The 21,450-nt window shown below is 33.0% G+C and overlaps 1 protein-coding gene across 2 annotated transcripts in view; it reads left to right on the top strand.

Annotated features, from left to right (window-relative positions):
- Window positions 1–21,450, top strand: part of LOC142329734 (nucleolar protein 6-like) — a 110,021-nt gene that overhangs the window by 40,737 nt on the left and 47,834 nt on the right. For both annotated transcript variants that reach the window (XM_075374470.1, XM_075374469.1), the window contains exons 2-3: window positions 8,373–8,488; window positions 21,083–21,303. In XM_075374470.1, coding sequence (XP_075230585.1) covers window positions 8,479–8,488; window positions 21,083–21,303 — 231 coding nt within the window. In that variant the 5' untranslated portion in view covers window positions 8,373–8,478. The remainder of the gene's footprint in view (window positions 1–8,372; window positions 8,489–21,082; window positions 21,304–21,450) is intronic.

The raw sequence follows: 21,450 nt of genomic DNA on the forward strand, positions 1-21,450 counted from the left end.
AATAAATTAAATATAGATTATTTGTAAGCGCCTGCAAATATTTTCAGTCTGTCTGTTTTATAAAAGATAAAATACGATTTACCAGTATCTTTTGTATTTTGAAATGTTTTACTATGTTTTTTAAAAATGACGTGTAATCTTACCCTTTCCATTTAAACTTTTTAGTGTCCCAACCACGGGGGTTTGAGTATGGTGGCCTCATATCAAAAAAATAGATTGTTATGAATTGTAGCATTTATAAAAATTTCATTTTTCCATATGTAATGGCCGATTAGTTATTACTGTATGCGTTTATACACTGCCTTACTCCTTATTCTATTATGTTATTAGTGTAATCTTTACACTAATTGATGATTAACTAATCATCATAATTTTAAGTCGCACAGTTATTGAGTCTATTTTTTTAGAGATCTGATTATATATTTTTTATTTGGGAAACTTAAATTTTCTTTAGTTTAAATCTTTTATATTATCCAAAAATAATAAAAAATTTCTTATTTGTTTTCATTTTTATTTATATCATTTTTCTCACAATTAAATTCTCTACAAAGTTAAGTAGAATTTTGTTTTGTTTATCGGTAAATAACTAAGTTACTTTATTCCAAACCTAAAAAAGTGATTTTCCAACAAAACATTTTGTGTTTTTTTAAAACCTAAGTGAGAGATAGGTCTGGGACCATTTTTATTTTATTTTTTTACATCAAAAACTATAATAAGCACCAAATTTATCCCTTGATTTATACCCAAGAATTTTAGTTCTGTTTAATTTCATAGAGAAAGGAGAAAGCTGGACTAAATATTTTGCGAGCCAAAAGTTGCTTACAACCTGTTTTCTGACCTATGTTTATACGAATTTTTTTATATTGTCTATAGAATCATCTCCCGATAGATTGCCGTGAAATCTTTAATAACTATGTATATATATTTTTCTATTTTTCAAACATATTTACCGCTCTATAAAATGAAGCGACTTAAACTATTATAATATTAAAAACACCAGACACTTGTCAGAATAAAAAGGTAAAAAAGAAAGATTAACATAAAACACAAGTAATTAAGTTATACAATACATTTTTTTCAAAGCGGTTTCCTTCTGTTACTGCACCCTCTTGCCGGTTTTTATAAACTTGGAAACATTTCTAGAATCCATTTTCAGATGCACCCGCATTTTTCATCGCATCAGCCATCATGTATCATGTCATCGGCATTTTCATATCTTTCTTCTTCAGAACATTTTTAAGCGAGGAAACAAATAAAAAATAAGCAGGTGCCAAGTCAAAAAACTAGGATGGATGCTCCACAGTTCGTACGTAGTCTCGTGCCAGGTATTATGACGAGCGTGGATATGTACTGTTGCATTATCGTGCGATATAAAACAATCCTTTATTTCCTATTCTTCAAGTTAAATTCTTTCTAAGTCTCTACTGCAATCAAAAAAGCATAATGAAGTAGATTTCCTTGTCGGTATTATTCCCTTCAAATTCAGGAATGTATTTGTATTGAACGATATCCTGCCGATCAAAAAATCCTTCAACAACTTACTTCTAATTTGCAGATAACATTTTTGGAATGACGTATTGACAAATATGATGCGAGTTCAGACCGTTATGTAGAACGCTGGGATAACTTCAGACTACGGATGTTATTTCCTTGACGGTTTTTTCTATCATTTCAAACATCATTTTGACACGCTCAGTATTTTCGTGGTAGATTGGAATTTCTGCTACGAATGTAATTTAAGTGATAGTTCAACTATCTCTTAAATACTTACAGAGATTGTAATCTGCTGTTTTCTTCATTACCGATTCACATATGCTTGTTCAAGCGGTTTAATGTTCCTGACGGTGATTTTTTTTTTTTCTTTAGAGTAAAATACAGAATTTGATATGTGCGCCGTTCAGTTGCTGACATTTTTCACTGTACATAGATGGTATAAAAAAAAACAAAAAAAAAAACAGCTTTGATAGTGTTCTACCTCCTCTAAAAATCATGAGACCTTGCCGTTGGTGAGGGGGCTTGAGTGCTCAGGGATACAGAGTAGCTGGACCGAAGGTGCAACCATATCGGAGAGGTATCTGTTGAGAGCCAGACTAAGGAATGATTCCTGAAAGAGGGCAGCAGCTCTTTCAGTAGTTGTTAGGGGCGTAAGTCACAATGACTTAAACGGCCATATCAACATCACTCAGTCCTCTGAGTACTGCGCAGCTGAAAGCAATGGAAAACTACAGCTGTTTTTTTTTTCCAAGAAAATGTGGCTCTGCATTTTCAAAAGCAATAATGGAGGCGCCTTCCTTGGTAAAATATTCCGGAGGTAAAATAGTCCCCCGTTCGGATCTCCGGGTGGGGACTACTAAGGAAGGGGTCACCAGAAAAGTAAAAAATAACATTCTACGAGTCGGAGCGTGGAATGTTAGAAGCTTAAAAAAGGTTGGTAGGCTAGAGAATTTAAAAAGGGAAATGGATAGGGTAAACGTGGATATAGTAGGAATTAGTGAGGTTCGGTGGGAAGAGGAAGGCGACTTTTGGTCGGGTGACTTTAGAGTAATTAACTCAGCGTCAAATAATGGACAGGCAGGAGTAGGTTTCGTGATGAACAAGAAAATAGGGAGGAGAGTGGAGTATTTCAAGACGCATAGCGATAGAGTCATTGTAATAAGGATAAATTCAAAACCTAAACCGACAACGATTGTTAACGTCTATATGCCTACAAGCGAACATGATGATGATGAGGTAGAATGTGTATACGAAGAGATTGATGAAGCAATTAAACACGTAAAAGGAGATGAAAATTTAATAATAGTTGGAGATTGGAATGCAAGCATTGGAAAAGGCAAGGAAGGAAATATAGTGGGTGAATACGGGCTGGGCAAAAGGAATGAAAGAGGGGACCGACTTATAGAGTTTTGCGCGAAGTATAATTTAGTAATTGCCAACACCCAATTTAAAAATCATAATAGAAGAATATACACTTGGAAAAAGCCAGGCGATACTGCAAGGTATCAGATAGATTATATCATGGTTAAGCAAAGATTTAGAAATCAACTCATGGACTGCAAAACTTACCCTGGAGCAGACATTGATAGCGACCATAATTTGGTGATAATGAAATGTAGATTGGGGTTTAAAAACCTGAAGAAAAGGTGTCAGATGAATCGGTGGAATTTAGAGAAGCTTGAGGAAGAGGAGGTAAAGAAGATTTTTGAGGAGGACATCGCAAGAGGTCTGAGTAAAAAAGATAAGATAGAAAATGTAGAAGAAGAATGGGAGAATGTTAAAACGGAAATTCTTAAATCAGCAGAAGCAAACTTAGGCGGAATAAAGAGAACTGGTAGAAAACCTTGGGTTTCAGACGATATATTGCAGCTGATGGATGAACGTAGAAAATATAAGAATGCTAGTGATGAAGAAAGTAAAAGGAACTATCGGCAATTAAGAAATGCTATAAATAGGAAGTGCAAACTGGCGAAAGAAGAGTGGATTAAAGAAAAGTGTTCAGAAGTGGAAAGAGAAATGAACATTGGTAAAATAGACGGAGCATACAGGAAAGTTAAGGAAAATTTTGGGGAACATAAATTAAAATCTAATAATGTGTTAAACAAAGATGGTACACATATATATAATACGAAAGGTAAAGTCGATAGATGGGTGGAATATATTGAAGAGTTATACGGAGGAAATGAATTAGAAAATGGTTTTATAGAGGAAGAAGAGGAAGTTGAGGAGGATGAAATGGGAGAAACAATACTGAGATCTGAATTTAAGAGAGCATTAAAAGATTTAAATGGCAGAAAGGCTCCTGGAATAGACGGAATACCTGTAGAATTACTGGGCAGTGCAGGGGAGGAGGCGATTGATAGATTATACAAACTGGTGTGTAATATTTATGAAAAAGGGGAATTTCCGTCAGACTTCAAAAAAAGTGTTATAGTAATGATACCAAAGAAATCAGGGGCAGATAAATGTGAAGAATACAGAACAATTAGTTTAACTAGTCATGCATCAAAAATCTTAACTAGAATTCTATACAGAAGAATTGAGAGGAGAGTGGAGGAAGTGTTAGGAAAAGACCAATTTGGTTTCAGGAAAAGTATAGGGACAAGGGAAGCAATTTTAGGCCTCAGATTAATAGTAGAAGGAAGATTAAAGAAAAACAAACCAACATACGTGGCGTTTTGTAGACCTAGAAAAGGCATTCGATAACGTAGACTGGAATAAAATGTTCAGCATTTTAAAAAAATTAGGGTTCAAATACAGAGATAGAAGAACAATTGCTAACATGTACAGGAACCAAACAGCAACAGTAGCAATTGAAGAACGTAAGAAAGAAGCCATAATAAGAAAGGGAGTCCGACAAGGATGTTCTCTATCTCCGTTACTTTTTAATCTTTACATGGAACTAGCAGTTAATGATGTTAAAGAACAGTTTAGATTCGGAGTAACAGTACAAGGTGAAAAGATAAAGATGCTACGATTTGCTGATGATATAGTAATTCTAGCCGAGAATAAAAAGGATTTAGAAGAAACAATGAACGGCGTAGATGAAGTCCTACGCAAGAACTATCGCATGAAAATAAACAAGAACAAAACAAAAGTAATGAAATGTAGTAGAAATAACAAAGATGGACCACTGAATGTGAAAATAGGAGGAGAAAAGATTATGGAGGTAGAAGAATTTTGTTATTTGGGAAGTAGAATTACTAAAGATGGACGAAGCAGGAGCGATATAAAATGCCGAATAGCACAAGCTAAACGAGCCTTCAGTAAGAAATATAAGTTGTTTACATCAAAAATTAATTTAAATGTCAGGAAAAGATTTTTGAAAGTGTATGTTTGGAGTGTCGTTTTATATGGAAGTGAAACTTGGACAATCGGAGTATCTGAGAAGAAAAGGTTAGAAGCTTTTGAAATGTGGTGCTATAGGAGAATGTTAAAAATCAGATGGGTGGATAAAGTGACAAATGAGGAGGTATTGTGGCAAATAAATGAAGAAAGAAGCATTTGGAAAAATATAGTTAAAAGAAGAGACAGACTTATAGGCCACATACTAAGGCATCCTGGAATAGTCGCTTTAATTTTGGAAGGACAGGTAGAAGGGAAAAATTGTGTAGGCAGGCCACGTTTGGAATATGTAAAACAAATTGTTAGGGATGTAGGATGTAGAGGGTATACTGAAATGAAACGACTAGCACTAGATAGGGAATCTTGGAGAGCTGCATCAAACCAGTCAAATGACTGAAGACAAAAAAAAAAAAAAAAAGTGTTCTAAGTAAACCAGAAAACTTTTTTTTTTTTTTTATTAAGACATGTGAGTGCAGCCAACGGGAAAATTAAAAATTACCTTATTTCAAATGCTATTGTAAGCTGTATGAAGTTTGTGAGAACAGAGAATTACTGATATAAATATTCCAAACATGTTATTTAAGTGTGTGTGTGTGTGTATATATTTATATATATAAAATATTTTATTTTTATCTTATAGAATTTGTACTGATAAGATAAAAATATGTTCCTAACATGAGTTCATATCTGGAAATGAACAAAAAAAGTCATTTGCATGCTGTAATATATATCAGGAGTGTTAATAAGGTAAGGGAACTTTAAATAACATCACCAAGAAAAGTGAAATTCAGCAATTTAATATTACACCTAGCAACCACGGGAGAATGCAAATCAAAAATTAAATGGAAAGAATGGCAGTTGAACACATCCTTTTAAAGGCGTTAAAAACAAAAATTTTATCGTAAAATAAAAACATTGACAAGCATTATCTTTTAGAAGGCTAAAGATTAAAATTTATGCTGTGATAGTTTACAAGCGAGCAGATTTTAGTGTTTGGTATGGGTATTCTACTGTGTATGGGTGTGTGCGTACGCGCTCGCACGTATACGCACCCGTTTTGTTTGTTCTCACATAAAGCGTTTAAAAATGTTCATATCTAAATCAATTTAAACCTGTAATGCAGAAGGTGGTGAATACAATGCGAAATAAAAATATGACGAGTTTTACTAATTTAACATCGGTTAAGATATTATAGTTATCTCTTTACAATGAAGAATTTTTTAGGGATAAAGAATTTTCTGGGGTAATGATTTTAGAATGTCCCTTGTTCTTCTGTATCTTTAATGTTTTCCAGGGATAAAATGAACACAATAGTCGGTTTGATAAGTCTTTTATCGTTTTAAAACATTTGCTTGAAAATCTCTCTTTCAACACTAATGTCGTTATATATGTGTAAAGTCTCATGAAGGTTTAATTCAGATTTTACAATAATTAGAAAATGTGTTTCGTTAAGATAACTACGTAATTATATACTTATTCAATTTACTTGAAATAAACGTACTTTTGTTGTTATTGAAATTTTATTTATTAAATCTAATTAGAAATAGATTTATCTCGCAAGTCTTAAGCTATTAAAAAGGTTTTTGATAGATAAAAAATATTTCTTATTAGCATAAAAGTATACGTTTATAAGTGAGTATTTAGTTTAAAGAGGAGCTTTTTATCGTTGCGAAAAGATTAAATTTATTCGCTATATTAATTGAATTTATTTTTCCGTAATAGACTTTTTTGTCTTAAAATAAAATTTACAATCGGTTAAATATTAATGAAACCGTAAATAACTATGATCACATAAAATGAGGTGCAGAGAGGCTTCTGTAGAAGTTCATCGTTAATTAAATACTAATATTTCTATACAGAACATCGATATATGTACGCATAAAAGTTAAGTCAGAAAACAGTACCATTAGTGGCTCAATCGCAGCATTAATAAACAAGAGATACGATGAAACACAGAGAAAAAAATGAAAATAAAACTAAAGTTAATAACGAATGAATAACTAAAATTGAATGAAGCGAAGTAATGGATTGATGGCTAACACTCGGTTGATGCAGCTGAAACTAAAATCACATGAAATCAACAAGAACCAAAACCTGTAGTAGTTTTAGTTTCCTAACGTTTTCACTACTGTCTAGAAGGAAATAAATAATTCACTTTTCCATAGTAAATCTGTTTAATCGTAAATAATCTGTCTAATCATTTATTTCAATAACAGATTATTAATAAATTTTTTTATTTATAATTACTACTTAACTATAAATTTAAAAATCTGATGTGGACACCATATCACTTCCTTGTACGCCTATTAAATTATATATACATATTTTTTTTTTAAATGAAAAGTACATAAAATTTTACTTCATTAATAACTTCTGATATTTTTCTATAGCAAACAGAAGAACCTTGATCTTGTCCAACATATTCTTAGCTCTTTGTTGTAGAGTAGTTTAGTCTTGCCCCTTACTAATAGATTTTTTTATAAAACTATAAATAAGAAAAGAATTATGTTTATAAAACGGAATACTGCCTGTCATTCTGAAACTAATACTCCAAAAACTATGTAATAATTTTCAACCAATAGGTAGAGAATTTTGTCTTGAAAACTTTTAAAGTTTGTCAGGTATAATCCTTTACAAAAAAATCAGCATGAATTCAAAGTGTAGTTGTGAAATGAATACAGTTACTTGTAAATTACTGATTTTTAAACATTTTGTTTACAGTGTTGCAGAAGTGGTAAAAGATATGAAAAGGTTGAAAAGAAAAAAGTTGTTTAACAAACTTGTAGTGTAATTTTTTTTTTTTAACTATGTAAATAAATATTATGTAAAATATAAATTCTAAAGCAGAGTTATGGCAAAACTAGATTGTATATTAGATCAGTGACTTTTTAAACTGAATGGACATTGCCTTCTTTTTTTATGTAAATTCTTTTTACTCACTTGTAAATTAATTGAAAAGGTATATTACCTGAAAATATGTGCCATTATTTATTTGCAATCATTACATACTTTTAATATATATGTAAAAACAAATTCCAGAAAATCTTTTTGGAAATAATTATTTATGGCTCCTTCAGCAGTATAGTTATTGGTGACAACTGTGTCTGTATAATTACACTGATGGAATTGTATATCAGTGTATAACTCCATCAGTAATAATACATATTATCTTTGTTTATAAAAGAAAACAAAAAAAAGTGATACAAAATATTTGGTATAAAAAAATTAATTACAATTAAAAAAACTGAAAAATAGGCATGAATTAAATTATGATGTAGGATAAATGGTTCTGAATTTTATAACAAGAAAGTATTCCAAACTTTCTGGTCCCTACCAAGCTAAATCGAAACAGAAATACATCAAATCTCACAAATAAAATTATAGCTCTGTTTCTACATATGTTTCATCACAAACTATTTAATAATAACTGTAGTTTATTAAATGGATAATTTCATGTTTTGTAAAATTTTGTCCCTTATCAGTATTCTTATTTATTTGCCTGTTGTTGAAAGTAAACATTTTTCTAATTTCAGTTAAAAGAAGAAGCACGGCTTGCGATGAAGTATTTAGATAATTCTTGTTTAAATAGTTTTCAAGCCTTGTTTATGACTCATATGGCATTTCTTCACCAGTTTGATCATGTTATCAGGTATAATATTCTTAAAATTATGTACAGGCAGTTATATATTACTAAATTTTTTTTCTTATGAACAAAAATAAAATATTATTTTTTATTTTTACTTTTTCTTTAATATTATACTTTTGTGTCAAGCAAACTTTTTAATTCTGTTATGTGCAATCTATCTCCCTCTATGAATCATGAGACCTTGCCGTTGGTGAGGGAGCTTGAGTGCTCAGTGATACAGAATAGCTGGACCAAAGGTGCAACCATATCGGAGAGGTATCTGTTGAGAGCCACACTAAGGAGTGATTCCTGAAAGAGGACAGCAGTTCTTTCAGTAGTTGTTAAGGGCATAGGTCAGGAAGATTTAAACGGCCATATCAACATCACTCTGTCCTCTGAGTGCTGCACAGCTGAAAGCAATGGAAAACTACAGCTGCTTTTTTTTCAAGGAAATGTAGCTCTCTGCATTTTCATATAGCAATGATGGAGGTGCCTTCCTTGGTAAAATATTCTGGAGGTAAACTAGTCCCCCGTTCAGATCTCCAGGTGGGTACTACTAAGGAAGGGGTCACCAGAAGATTAAAAAATAACATTCTACTAGTCGGAGGGTGGAAGGTTAGAAAATTTAAAGAGGGAAATGGATAGGATAAATTTAGATGTAGTAGGAATTAGTGAGTTTCGGTGGGAAGAGGAAAACGACTTTTGGTCAGGTAATTTTAGAATAATTAATGTAGCTTCAAGTAATGGACAAGCAGGAGTAGGTTTCGTAATGAACAAGAAGATAGGGAAGAAAGTAGAGTATTTCAAAATGCATAGCTATTGAATCATTGTAATAAGAATAAAATCGAAACCTAAACCGACAATGATTGTTGCCTACAAGTTTGCAACGATTGTTGTATGCCTACAAGTGCCCATGATGATGATGAGGTAGAATGTGTGTACAAAGAAATTGACGAAGCAATTAATAAACACATAAAAGGAGATGAAAATTTAATAATAGTTGGAGATTGGAATGCAAACATTGGAAAAGGCAAGGAAGGAAATATAGTGGGTGAATACAGGCTGGGCAAAATGAATGAAAGAAGGGACTAACTTATATTGTTTTGCACAAAGTATAATTTAGTAATTGCCAACTTTTAAAGTTTTAAACTGCCAACTTTTAAAGTTTTAAACTTTTAATTGCCAACTGTTTAAGAATCATAATAGAAGAATATACACATGGAAAAAGCCAGGCGATACTGCAAAGTATCAGATAGATTATATCATGGTTAAGCAAAAATTTAGAAATCAACTGATGAACTGCAAAACTTACCCTGGAGCAGATATTGATAGCGACTATAATTTAGTGATAATGAAATGTAGATTGGGGTTTAAAAACCTGAAGAAAAGGTGTCAGATGAATTAGTGGAATTTAGAGAAGCTTGGTGAAGAGGAGGTAAAGAATATTTTTGAGGGGACATTGCAAGAGGTCTGAGTAAAAATGGTAAAGTAGAAAATGTAGAAGAAGAATGGGAGAATGTTAAAAAGGAAATTCTTAAATCAGCAGAAGCAAACTTAGGGAGAACAAAGAGAACTGGTAGAAACCCTTTTATTTCAGATGATATATTGCAGCTGATGGATGAACATAGAAAATATAACATATATAGTGATGAAGAAAGTAAAAGGAACTATAGACAATTAAGAAATAGTATAAACAGGATGTGCAAACTAGCAAAAGAGGAGTGGGTTAAAGAAAAGTATTCAGAATTGGAAAGAGAAATGAACATTGGTAAAATAGACAGAGCATAAATTATTTGTGATACATAAATTAAAATCTAGTAATGTATTAAACAAAGGTGGTACACCGATTTATAATACGAAAGGCAAAGTCGATAGATGGGTGGAATATATTAAAGAGTTATACAGAGGAAATGAATTAGAAAATGGTGTTATAGAGGAAGAAGGGGAAATCAAAGAGGATGAAAGGGGAGAAACAATACTGAGATCTGAATTTGAGAGAGCATTAAAAGATTTGAATGGCAGAAAGGCTCCTGGAATAAACGGAATACCTGTAGAATTACTGCGCAGTGCAGGTGAGGAAGCGATTGATAGATTATACAAACTGGTGTGTAATATTTATGAAAAAGGGGAAGTTCCATCAGACTTCAAAAAGAGTGTTATAGTCATGATACCAAAGAAAGCAGGAGCAGATATATGTAAAGAATACAAAACAATTAGCTTAAGTAGCCACGCATCAAAAATCTTAACTAGAATTCTGTACAAAAGAATTGAGAGGAGAGTGGAAGAAGTGTTAGGAGAAGACCAATTTGGTTTCAGAAAAAGTATAGGTACAAGGGAAGCAATTTTAGGCCTCAGATTAATAGCAGAAGGAAAATTAAAGAAAAACAAACCAACAAACTTGGCATTTATAGACCTAGAAAAGGCGACCTAGAATAGACGTAGATTGGAATAAAATGTTCAGCATTTTAAAAAAATTAGGGTTCAAATACAGAGATAGAAGAAAGATTACTAACATTTACAGGAACCAAACAGCAACAGTAATAATTGAAGGACATAAGAAAGGGAGTCCGACAAGGATATTCCCTATCCCTGTTACTTTTTAATCTTTACATAGAACTAGCAATTAATGATGTTAAAGAAAAATTTAGATCCGGAGTAACAGTACAAGGTGAAAAGATAAAGATGCTGCTACAATTTGCTGATGATTTAGTAATTCTAGCTGAGAGTAAAAAGGATTTATAAGAAACAATGAACAGCATGGATGAAGTCCTACGCAAGAACTACCGCGTGAAAATAAACAAGAACAAAACGAAAGTAATGGAATGTAGTAGAAATAATGAAGATGGACCACTGAATGTGAAAATAGGAAGAGAAGAGATTATGGAGGTAGAAGAATTTTGTTATTTGGGAAGTAGAATTAATAAAGATGGACGAAGGAGGAGCGATATAAAATGCCGAATAGCACAGGCGAAACAAGCTGTCAGTCAGAATATAATTTTTTTACATCAAAAATTAATTTAAACATCGGGAAAAGATTTTTGAAAGTGTATGTTTGGAGCATCGCTTTATATGGAAGTGAAACTTGAACGATCAGAGTACCTGAGAAGAAAAGATTAGAAGCTTTTGAAATGCAGTGCTATAGGAGAATGTTAAAAATCAGATGGATGGATAAAGTGACAAATGAAGAGGTGTTGTGGCAAATCGATGAAGAAAGAAACATTTGGAAAAATATATTTAAAAGAAGAGACAGACTTATAGGCCACATATTTAGGCATCCTGGAATAGTCGCTTGGAGGGACAGGTAGAAGGAAAAAATTGTGCAGGCAGGCAATGTTTGGAATATGTAAAACAAATTGTTAGGGATGTAGGGGAAATATCGAAATAAAATTACTAGCACTAGATAACGAATCCTGGAGAACTGCATCAAACCAGTCAAATGACTGAAGATAAAAAAAATAATTTGCAAAAATGTTAGCACACAGTCAGTAGTGCTGCAGGTTGTTGTGGTGCATTAACTTTTGACATACTGTTTAATATTTGGACTGTTATTTTATGCTGTTGATTTTGAAAATTCTTACTAAATGGATTACATACATTGTTGTGGTCTTTGTCACTGAAGTTTGGAAATCTGATTTCCAATCATTACTTAATTTACAATAAATTTTGATTTCCTTTGGTAAGTACAGACACATCCCAAATAACTAATCTTCATGGCAGAGTGGTAGTGTCTTTGCCTTTTATCCAGAGATCCTAGGTTTGAATGCTGGTCAGACATGGTGTTTTTCATATCTAATAAATTCCATTTCCATTTCTTGTGTACAAATTTTAAAACTTTTGTGGTTATATCAGAAAAAATACATATTTACACGTGATTAGTACCAGTTAAATTATCTCCTAAAAATGTTACATACTTGCTGAATTTAATTCGCAGAAAACAAATGTGTATTTCCTCCATCACTCAATAATCTTATCCTTCTCCTACCCAGCTTGAAAAAAATCAAGAATTATTCTTCAAGTTAGCCTAAATGCAAACTATAGGTAATTGGGAAATTATCTGAATATTCATGTTTAATTGATTATACAGATAAATTCTAACTCATATTAACAACTTATATAGATATTATAAGATCACTAAGATAGAACATGCATAAAATATTTTTACCCCACTCTTTAGTTTTTCTTTTTCCACATGATATACCAATTGACACCAGTGGTAAGGTAAGCATAAAGCATAATTGTTGAAGGCGGTTGAAGGACTGCTTTTTGTGAAGACCATATTTTATTGGAGATAGGCAAATAAGGAAAACAGTCACTATGAATTGGAGAAGAGATACCAACTCTCAGCAGATCATAATCAAACACTGGATGTTTTCATTGACACTATTCCATTATTCATGCATCTCCAACGCAACACACCCTCATCATAATATGGTGAATATACAGAGTGATTCAAAGAAACGGGAAATTTAAAAAATTAAATAACATTAATGAAAAATTTTTTTAGAAAATTAATTTTATTTCATGTAATTGTACAAATGTTGCCATTTTAGAACACATACATTTTAGTTTATTTTTTAAAGATGACATCTTCCAGGTGACCTCCTCTTCTACATAAACACTCACGAAGTCTCTTCGTTAAATTGTTCATGGTTTGACTTAACATCTCAACTGGAATTTCCGCAATTGCTTCTCGGATCTTTGCCTTCAGTTCTTCCGTTGTAGCAGGTCCACTGTGGAACACTTTGCTTTTAAGGTGACCCCACAAAAAGTAATCGCAAGCTGAGAGATCAGGCTATCTGGGAGGCCATCTAATGTCTTCATTTTGTGAAATGACACGTTGTCCAAACAATCGGCGCACAGCTGCCATCAATATTCGTGCAGTATGTGATGTTGCTCCGTCTTGTTGAAACCAGGCTGTGTTAAGAATTGGTGGAAATCTCTTTTGTTGTTCCACAACAAAGGTTTCAAGCACGGCTACGTAACGAGCCGACGTCACTGTAATCGCAAGACCGTTGTCATCCTCAAAAAAATAAGGGCCTATAACACCGTAAGATGACATAGCACACCACACGGTCACTTTCTGGCTGTGCAACGGATGCTGGTGTAGCTGCTTAGGATTTTCTTGTGCCCAGTATCTGAAATTTTGCTTTTTAACAAATCCACTGAGGTGGAACTGCGCTTCGTCTGACATCCACAGTTCGTGAACAAACTTTTCGTTATCATTTATCTTCTGAAGCATTACATTACAGAATTGTGCTCACACAACTGCATCGTTCGGTTTCAGTTCCTGGACGATCTGCAACTTGTATGGTTGGAATTGCAAGTCCTTCACTATCATTCTTCGAACACTTGAACTATGCAATTGTAAAGATGCTGAGAGATGACGGATTGACCGATGTGGACTTCGTGTGACAGCATCTTGTAAAGCTTGAACATTCTCTGGTGTACGGACGGTTCGCTCACGGCCTGGAGGTTTCTTTTTCATTGCCGAACCGGTTTCCTCAGAATTAGATATCCATGTTTTAATTGCATGTGCTGATGAAACACGGTCGTGCCGTCCCAGATTAAAATGACTGTGAAATTCTCTACGCGCTCCCTCCACATTGTCATTGTTTTTGTAAAACGCTTTGATAGCAAATGCACGTTGCGCACCACTCCAAGGATCCATGATAACTAAATGGCAGGTTAGGTTAGAGAGGCTGGCGCCACTTATCAAGTGGTACCAATCACCCACGGCTAACAACACAACTTTCAAAATTTCCCATTTCTTTGAATCATCCTGTATTATAAAGTATGATTTATTTCAACTTACATGTTTTTCATCTTTCTAACTAGAAAGTTTTCAGTGTGTGATTGCTTATAGTGGAATTTAGAAAGTGTTAATGTTTAAAAGATAAGTTTTTTTTTTTTTTTTGTCTTCAGTCATTTGACTGGTTTGATGCAGCTCTCCAAGATTCCCTATCTAGTGCTAGTCGTTTCATTTCAGTATACCCTCTACATCCTACATCCCTAACAATTTGTTTTACATATTCCAAATGTGGCCTGCCTACACAATTTTTCCCTTCTACCTGTCCTTCCAAAATTAAAGCGACTATTCCAGGATGCCTTAGTATGTGGCCTATAAGTCTGTCTCTTCTTTTAACTATATTTTTCCAAATGCTTCTTTCTTCATCTATTTGCCGCAATACCTCCTCATTTGTCACTTTATCCACCCATCTGATTTTTAACATTCTCCTATAGCACCACATTTCAAAAGCTTCTAACCTTTTCTTCTCTAAGAAGAAAGAAGTCTGAGAAGAAAAGGTTAGAAAAGATAAGTTTAATTTTATTTATTTGCATAAAATTGTTTTACCAACATGAGTAAAGTTATCATCATGAATCAATATTTAAAAGTATATATTACTAGTAGCTACTTGCGTTTCCTGTAGCGGCCAGTCTTTTTATTTTATGTTTTTTAGTCAAGTAACTGGAGGCAGGTGCAGCCAGTCACATATACAGTAACAGTGTCAGTGGCTGTGTTAGTTGAGCCACAGCACTGTTTACCTCTGCAACTCTTAAAAAAATCTGAATTTTAATAACCCAAAAATGGTTTTTAAATATTTATCTGAAGAGTATTTGAAAGCTCAAATCTACTGAATACCTCGTTTACTGTAGTCGGGATTGGAAAAATTTACAATGGATGTTCAAATTTTTTTTTACCTCGTTTCATCCCCTTTAAAGTTTGAATTTCAAAAACCTAGAAATTGGTTTATTGACATGAAGATTACACTGACAAAAAGTCAGATTGATTTTTTCATTTGTTACCAAAAAATTCTTTACCACAGGGTTTAAAAAAATTCAAAAATCGATTTTAACCCTGGTAACCTTGGAATTTCAAAAAATTTAGAAATTGGTTTTTTGGTATTCATACTTATTCAATTCAAACTCAATTCACACAGTGACAGACACTCACAGTTAACAATTCATAAAAGTCTGTGCTTCAATCGGCAAATCTCTAACATATAAATATTTTTAGAACTTTTTTGAGATGAAATATATCTAAAAACCTTTTCAGTTATGCCAAGAAACATGGGTAAAAAAGTGGTTATAGTATATATATATGTATGCCTATATATTAAATATGTGGCTCAAAAAGCTTCAAAACTACTAGATCAATTTCATTGAAATTCAGATATGTTGTAGTAGTGATCTGAAGTTGTGAATTTTATGAAGATTGGTTGAGTTGTCCTTCAGTTATGCTCAATTTAAGGTCAACAACAAATGTCATGAGATTATGTTGACTTGTGTGTATGGTCTATTCATTTTTAATTACTTCATCAAATTATGGTTAAAATAATTTAATTTTTTTTATAAACACAAAATATATTTTAATATTAAATTTTAAAAAATTATACAAAATAAAATAACAAAAAGTCTGTCTTCTTGCATAGAACTGCTCAAGAATTTCTTCTATTCTTATCTGTTAAGGAAAGAATATTCTGTCACCTTATCTAATGGTTGCATTCATGTTATTACAGTTTTCCTTTCTTTCTTAATCATTGTTTAGTACTATAAACTTTGAAAAGACCAAGGAAGTTATGTTTCCTAACTCTTATTTGAAGTAGTAAAACTATTTTAAAACAACTCATTAAATAATTGTATTAAATTATGTAAAAAAAATTTACTAGCAATAAACATGGATTTATTTATTAAAGAATAATTAAATAAAGAGTACTAAAATGAATAGTTCAAATTATACAAAAACAAGAGAAAATCTTTCACATCTATGCCAAGACCTTTTTGGTAGTTTGCCAGGTTGGCTATTGAAAAAAAGTGTATAATACATACAATGTTTGTTAAAATGTATCTGACCATAGACCATGATAAAAATATAAAGTATAGTGACTTCTAATCCCAGTCTCTTTCAAAGTAGTCTAGTCCCTTTGTGATTTTATTCACTTAACCTGTGGTTCTTCCATTACTGGAAACTTTTCATTATTCTCTTTTGGATTAGCTACCAGTTGTACAGCTGCATTCATCACACATCCTTTTCTGGTTGTCAAGTCAGAATCTTTTCATTGGCACTTTCAGCTAGAGAACAGCCACAAATCTGATGAATAAGGAGATCTGATGATTGTTGAACTTATGGAATTTTATCCTGGATTAGATAAAATGAACAGACAGATTTGTTATTGTGATGCAGCTGCACTTGCGTGATTTCCACAGAGCAGGATTTTTGCATCAAACTGCATCATGAAGATAACACAGAACCCCCAGATGTACTGTTCATTGGTAGTTTGCTCTTCTGGTGGGTATTCATGATTCAGTACTTAAAAAAGCAGTCGGCATCACTTTCACCTGTGTTGTTATCTTCACCCCAAGGGATGATGGTGACTTCCATTGTGACGATTGACCTTTTTGGTGTCTTAGCTGTATCTGTATAAATTTTAGTTATTGTGGTCTTAAGGAAACTAGGATCACTATTTGTTATCTGTTAATCTAGCGTACACTATTATGACATTCCAAAAAAAAAAAAAAAATTTCAGTACTAGTACTGCATTTTACTAAGCTTTACCTCTTCCATTCAAACACTTTTCAGAATAAAAGTGTGCCAGATAGTTTTTAAATAGACTGCATATATAAACTTATTTTTTACTGATATCAATATATATATATATATATATATATTAAAAAATAAAGTTTTAGTGTATTAATTTTTTTTCTTTTCTAAATTCCTTTATAACCCAAGACATTTGCATTGGTGGCATCCTGACAGAGGCCAACCTGTGTTTTCTTTTCAAGTTTAGAGGGTCTAAAAGAAGATGATCTCTGGTAAAGCCCATCTGGCCTAGGAACAAAGGGGATGGTATGGCAACCAGGATTGTCACAAAGCAGGTGTCTTCCGCTACAGGGACCAGGATTAATTAATTAGATGCGTTTCTTACAAGCCTGTATACTGTCCAAAGCAAAGATGTTCAAAAACTTCTTTGCTCTCCTTTCTTATGTCTCCTAAACTAAGTTCTGTAAAAAACTACCATCAAACTTTTTTTTTACTGATATTTAAAATCAGCATTTTGTGTACTTAAGTTTTTCAGATAATTTTAAGAGACTTTATTATTTCTACGTAGTCAAAGTTCATATCTGTTGTATCACTGCAGCCCATAAATATTTCCTTGTCCCTTCACGCTACATTAGTTTCTGCCTCTCTCTGATCTTTTACCTTCTAGTCATGCTTTCAGTTTCTTTCTATATTTCAATAACTTATTTTTCATATCTTTATTGTGGTTCTTTTTTCCTGATCCTAAAAAAACTGCCAATAATAATATTCGCTAAATCCATTGTGGTTCTTTATATGTTGTTCATTACCAAATCATTTTTTCTTTTCTACACTCCATCCTCATTCATTGGTTGTAAATACCCTTAATGTACTTCTTCTTTCTCTGGCGTTACAGTCCATTGTGAATCTTGAACTCCCGTATGATATGCCTCCAAATATCCCTGTCTTTTACTTCTATCCACCACTGCTGACACCCAGGATTCACAGATCACTCTACATCCTCCATTCATCTTCTAGGTCTTCCTTGTCTTCTTGTTTTGAACATTTCCCCTCTGAGGACGGCATTAAGCATTCTATCACTCTCCATCCTTGCCACACATCCCAACCATCTTATCCTGTGCGCCTTGATGTCTTGCACTAAATCCCTTTCATCAATATAGCAGGTTATGTCTTCATTATTCCTTATTCACCACCTGTCCTCAGTTCTTACAGGTCCCACAATTCTTCTTATGATCTATCTTTCAAAAATCTGTAGGGATGTCTCACCTTTTTAGTTAACATCCAGTTAGCTAAAAGTTAGTTAAGTGCTACAAAATGTGCTCAGTTAGTTATTGCGTGTCACAAACTTTGACCTGAAGCGTTTCAGGTTGGTAAAATACGATTTATTCCAGCTGCTATCCGGCTTTCTATTTCAACCTGTAACCTATTCTCGTTATTTAGGTTACTTACTAAATATTTAAACTCCTTTATTGCTTCAAGTGTCACATTGTCATACAATATTTCTCTACCGTTTAGTCTTATCTACAATTAGTCTTCTACCTTCCTTTTTCACAATTTAAAAATATTTTGTCTTTTAAATATTAATTTCCAGACCCGCTGTCTTTCCCTCATCCTGCAAATCCTAAACATTTTTATTTCGGTGTGAACATTTCTTGAGGAGAGATCATTGGCATAAACACACACCTGTTTCATTTTATGGAAAACATTCCCATCCACTTGCAGAGTTTTTAAAACCTTATCAATAGCCAGATTGAAAATTACTGTAGTCTTGAGTCAGTGCATCGCCCTGTCTCACTCCATTGTTCACTTCAAAAGATCTATTCACTTTATTTCCTACCTTTACACAAGCCATGGAATTTACCTTCGTCATCATAACAAGCTTTATTTATTTTATTTGATATCCCATTTTTGAGCATTAGCTCTGGCAAGTATTTTTTACTGACACTAAAAGTTTGCTGAAAAATCAACAAATATGCAAAGCAGGTCAACATTGTACTCGTAGCATCTCTCCATCAACTGTCAGTATAACAAATATTTGAATTTGGTCCATGGTTCCTCTGTTTTGTGTGTGAAGCCACATTTTGATTACTTATTATTTCATCAGTATAGATCGTCAATCTTTGCAAAAGCAGAGGAGAATATCTTATATACAGTGTTATATCAGTATTATATCTTTGTAGCAATCGCAGTTTAATATGTCTCCTTTTTTAAAAATGAGACAAATAATTTCCATTTTCCAATCATTCTGCAACTTTTCTTATCCCGATATCCAAGTCACAAGTTTGTATATTGACTGCATCAGTCGCTGACTTTCATAATTGATGATTTCTGCTGGAATGGAGTCACTTTATTATATCTCAAGCTCGCTATTACTTTTTTAACCTCCCGATCACTAGGAGATTCTACAAACATCTCTACCGACACTGTAATATCTGTTTCATGCGCCGCTTCCACTTCATTGTTGAAGTGAATTTTCTTCATAAACTTCAGCCCATCTTTCCAATATCCTATCCTCTTCACCCCATCACCTGTTCATTCCCATCTTTACACAGATTAAGTCTAGCTTGCTAACCCCTCTCCAATGCCTTAATCCTCCTATACATCTCTTCACTATTATTTTGGATAGCCACTCTTCTATGATTTTGATACACTTTTGCTGCCACTCTCATTTTTTCCTTCTGCAGGTGTCACTAGCAACTCTTCTTAAATCTTTATAGATTTCTCTCCTTTGCCCTGTATCCCTGCACAACATAACTCCTTTTGCTTCGTTCTTCCTGTTTATTGCCTCTCTGCATTCTATGTCGAACTATTTGCTGTTCCTCTTCCCCTTCCTCCCTCTCAATTCATCCTCCAGGACCTGTATCATGCAATTCTTCATGCTTCCCAGTCCTTATCGATATTTTTATCAACCGATACCACACAAAGGTAAGGAGGTAGTCCCCTCACCATACTTTCCTCAAATACTTTTACATTTTCATTACTCTTCAGCTTTTCCACATTCCATTTCCTCCTTTTCTCTGCCCCTGCAATTAACACATGTGGCAAATTTTTCTCTTGTGCATGTTCTCACCATAAAATGGTCAGTCACAATTCAGACCGTATATTGATCATCCATCAATAATGGATGATGCATGTCTTCTTTATATAATCTCATGATCAATCTGATTCAGAACATTCATCTGTGGAGATATCAGTGTTACCTTGTGAATTGCTTTGTGTGGGAAGAAGATACTTTTAATAATCATGTTATTTTCCAGTGCACGCTATATCAATCTCCTTCCACTGTCACTTGTTATCTCATGAAGGGTATTTTTGCCAGCTACCTGTCTTGCGAAGCCTTCTTTTCTGATAGTTGCTTTAAAATCACCAAGTAGCACAACGACATCATACTTTAATAACTTACCGCATTCTCTAGCTAGAATATCATGGAAGTTATCCTTCTCTTCATCAGGATGATCTTCTGTTGGAGCATATGCTGATATTAGTGAGATGTTTCTGAACTTTCCTTTTAGTCTTATTGTACATAGTCTGTTATTGATTGGATTCCAGCCAAGCATGCTATCTCTCTGCCCACGCATTACACATCATAAATCCAACTTTGTTTCTCCCCACTCTTGTGTCTTAGCCACTGTATAAGAGAGTAAACTCCTTCTTGTCTAATCTGCTCTGTCCTGACCATCTTAGTTCCTGTAAGGGGACACTATCTCAGATTACGTAGAATGTAAAGATGATGTTACAAACTGGGAAGATGTATGAAATCACCAGGGAAATTACTAAGTTTTAAGTGGAGGTAGCCTGCCTTTATACACTGCTATTATCTGTTTTCTTTTATACGTTTTTTATTTCTGGACTATAAAGTACCACTGATTATTATAGCTTTGTAAATATTGATATATATATATATATATATTTTTTTTTAATGAGAAATCAAAATTTTAGCATAGTTTCAGACTATTTTTCTTATGTCTTATTTTAAAAAACTATTATTTTTTTAAAAATAAGGTAGGCCTACATATCCCATTATTTTTATGTCTTTGTAAATGTTAAACAACTCGAAATATAATATGTATAATTCATTTCAGGTGATGACATAACAGAGATCGAACAATCATTTAGAACTGGCCGTGATAATAATTCATTACCTGGTTTATTCATTGCAACATCATATGATAAAACTGGAATTGTATGGACTAGAGATGCTCCTGCACTACCAATATTATTCCATGTTGCTAAACTGGCTAAAGAATCATTGAGTATATTGGAAACTCAACTTTTATTGACTGAGAATTCTGAAGAATTCAAGGTATTTATTATTAATTTGGTTTAGAACTGTAATTTTAAATTTATAGTGAAACATTAATAGTTCAAATATGGAACATTATGATATGGAATATTAAGATCTGTTTCCTTACATTTAATTTGAAAAAAAATATAAATTTGGATTAAGTGG

Source organism: Lycorma delicatula, chromosome 9 (genome assembly GCF_047948215.1).
Source record: "Lycorma delicatula isolate Av1 chromosome 9, ASM4794821v1, whole genome shotgun sequence".
NCBI lineage: Eukaryota > Metazoa > Arthropoda > Insecta > Hemiptera > Fulgoridae > Lycorma > Lycorma delicatula.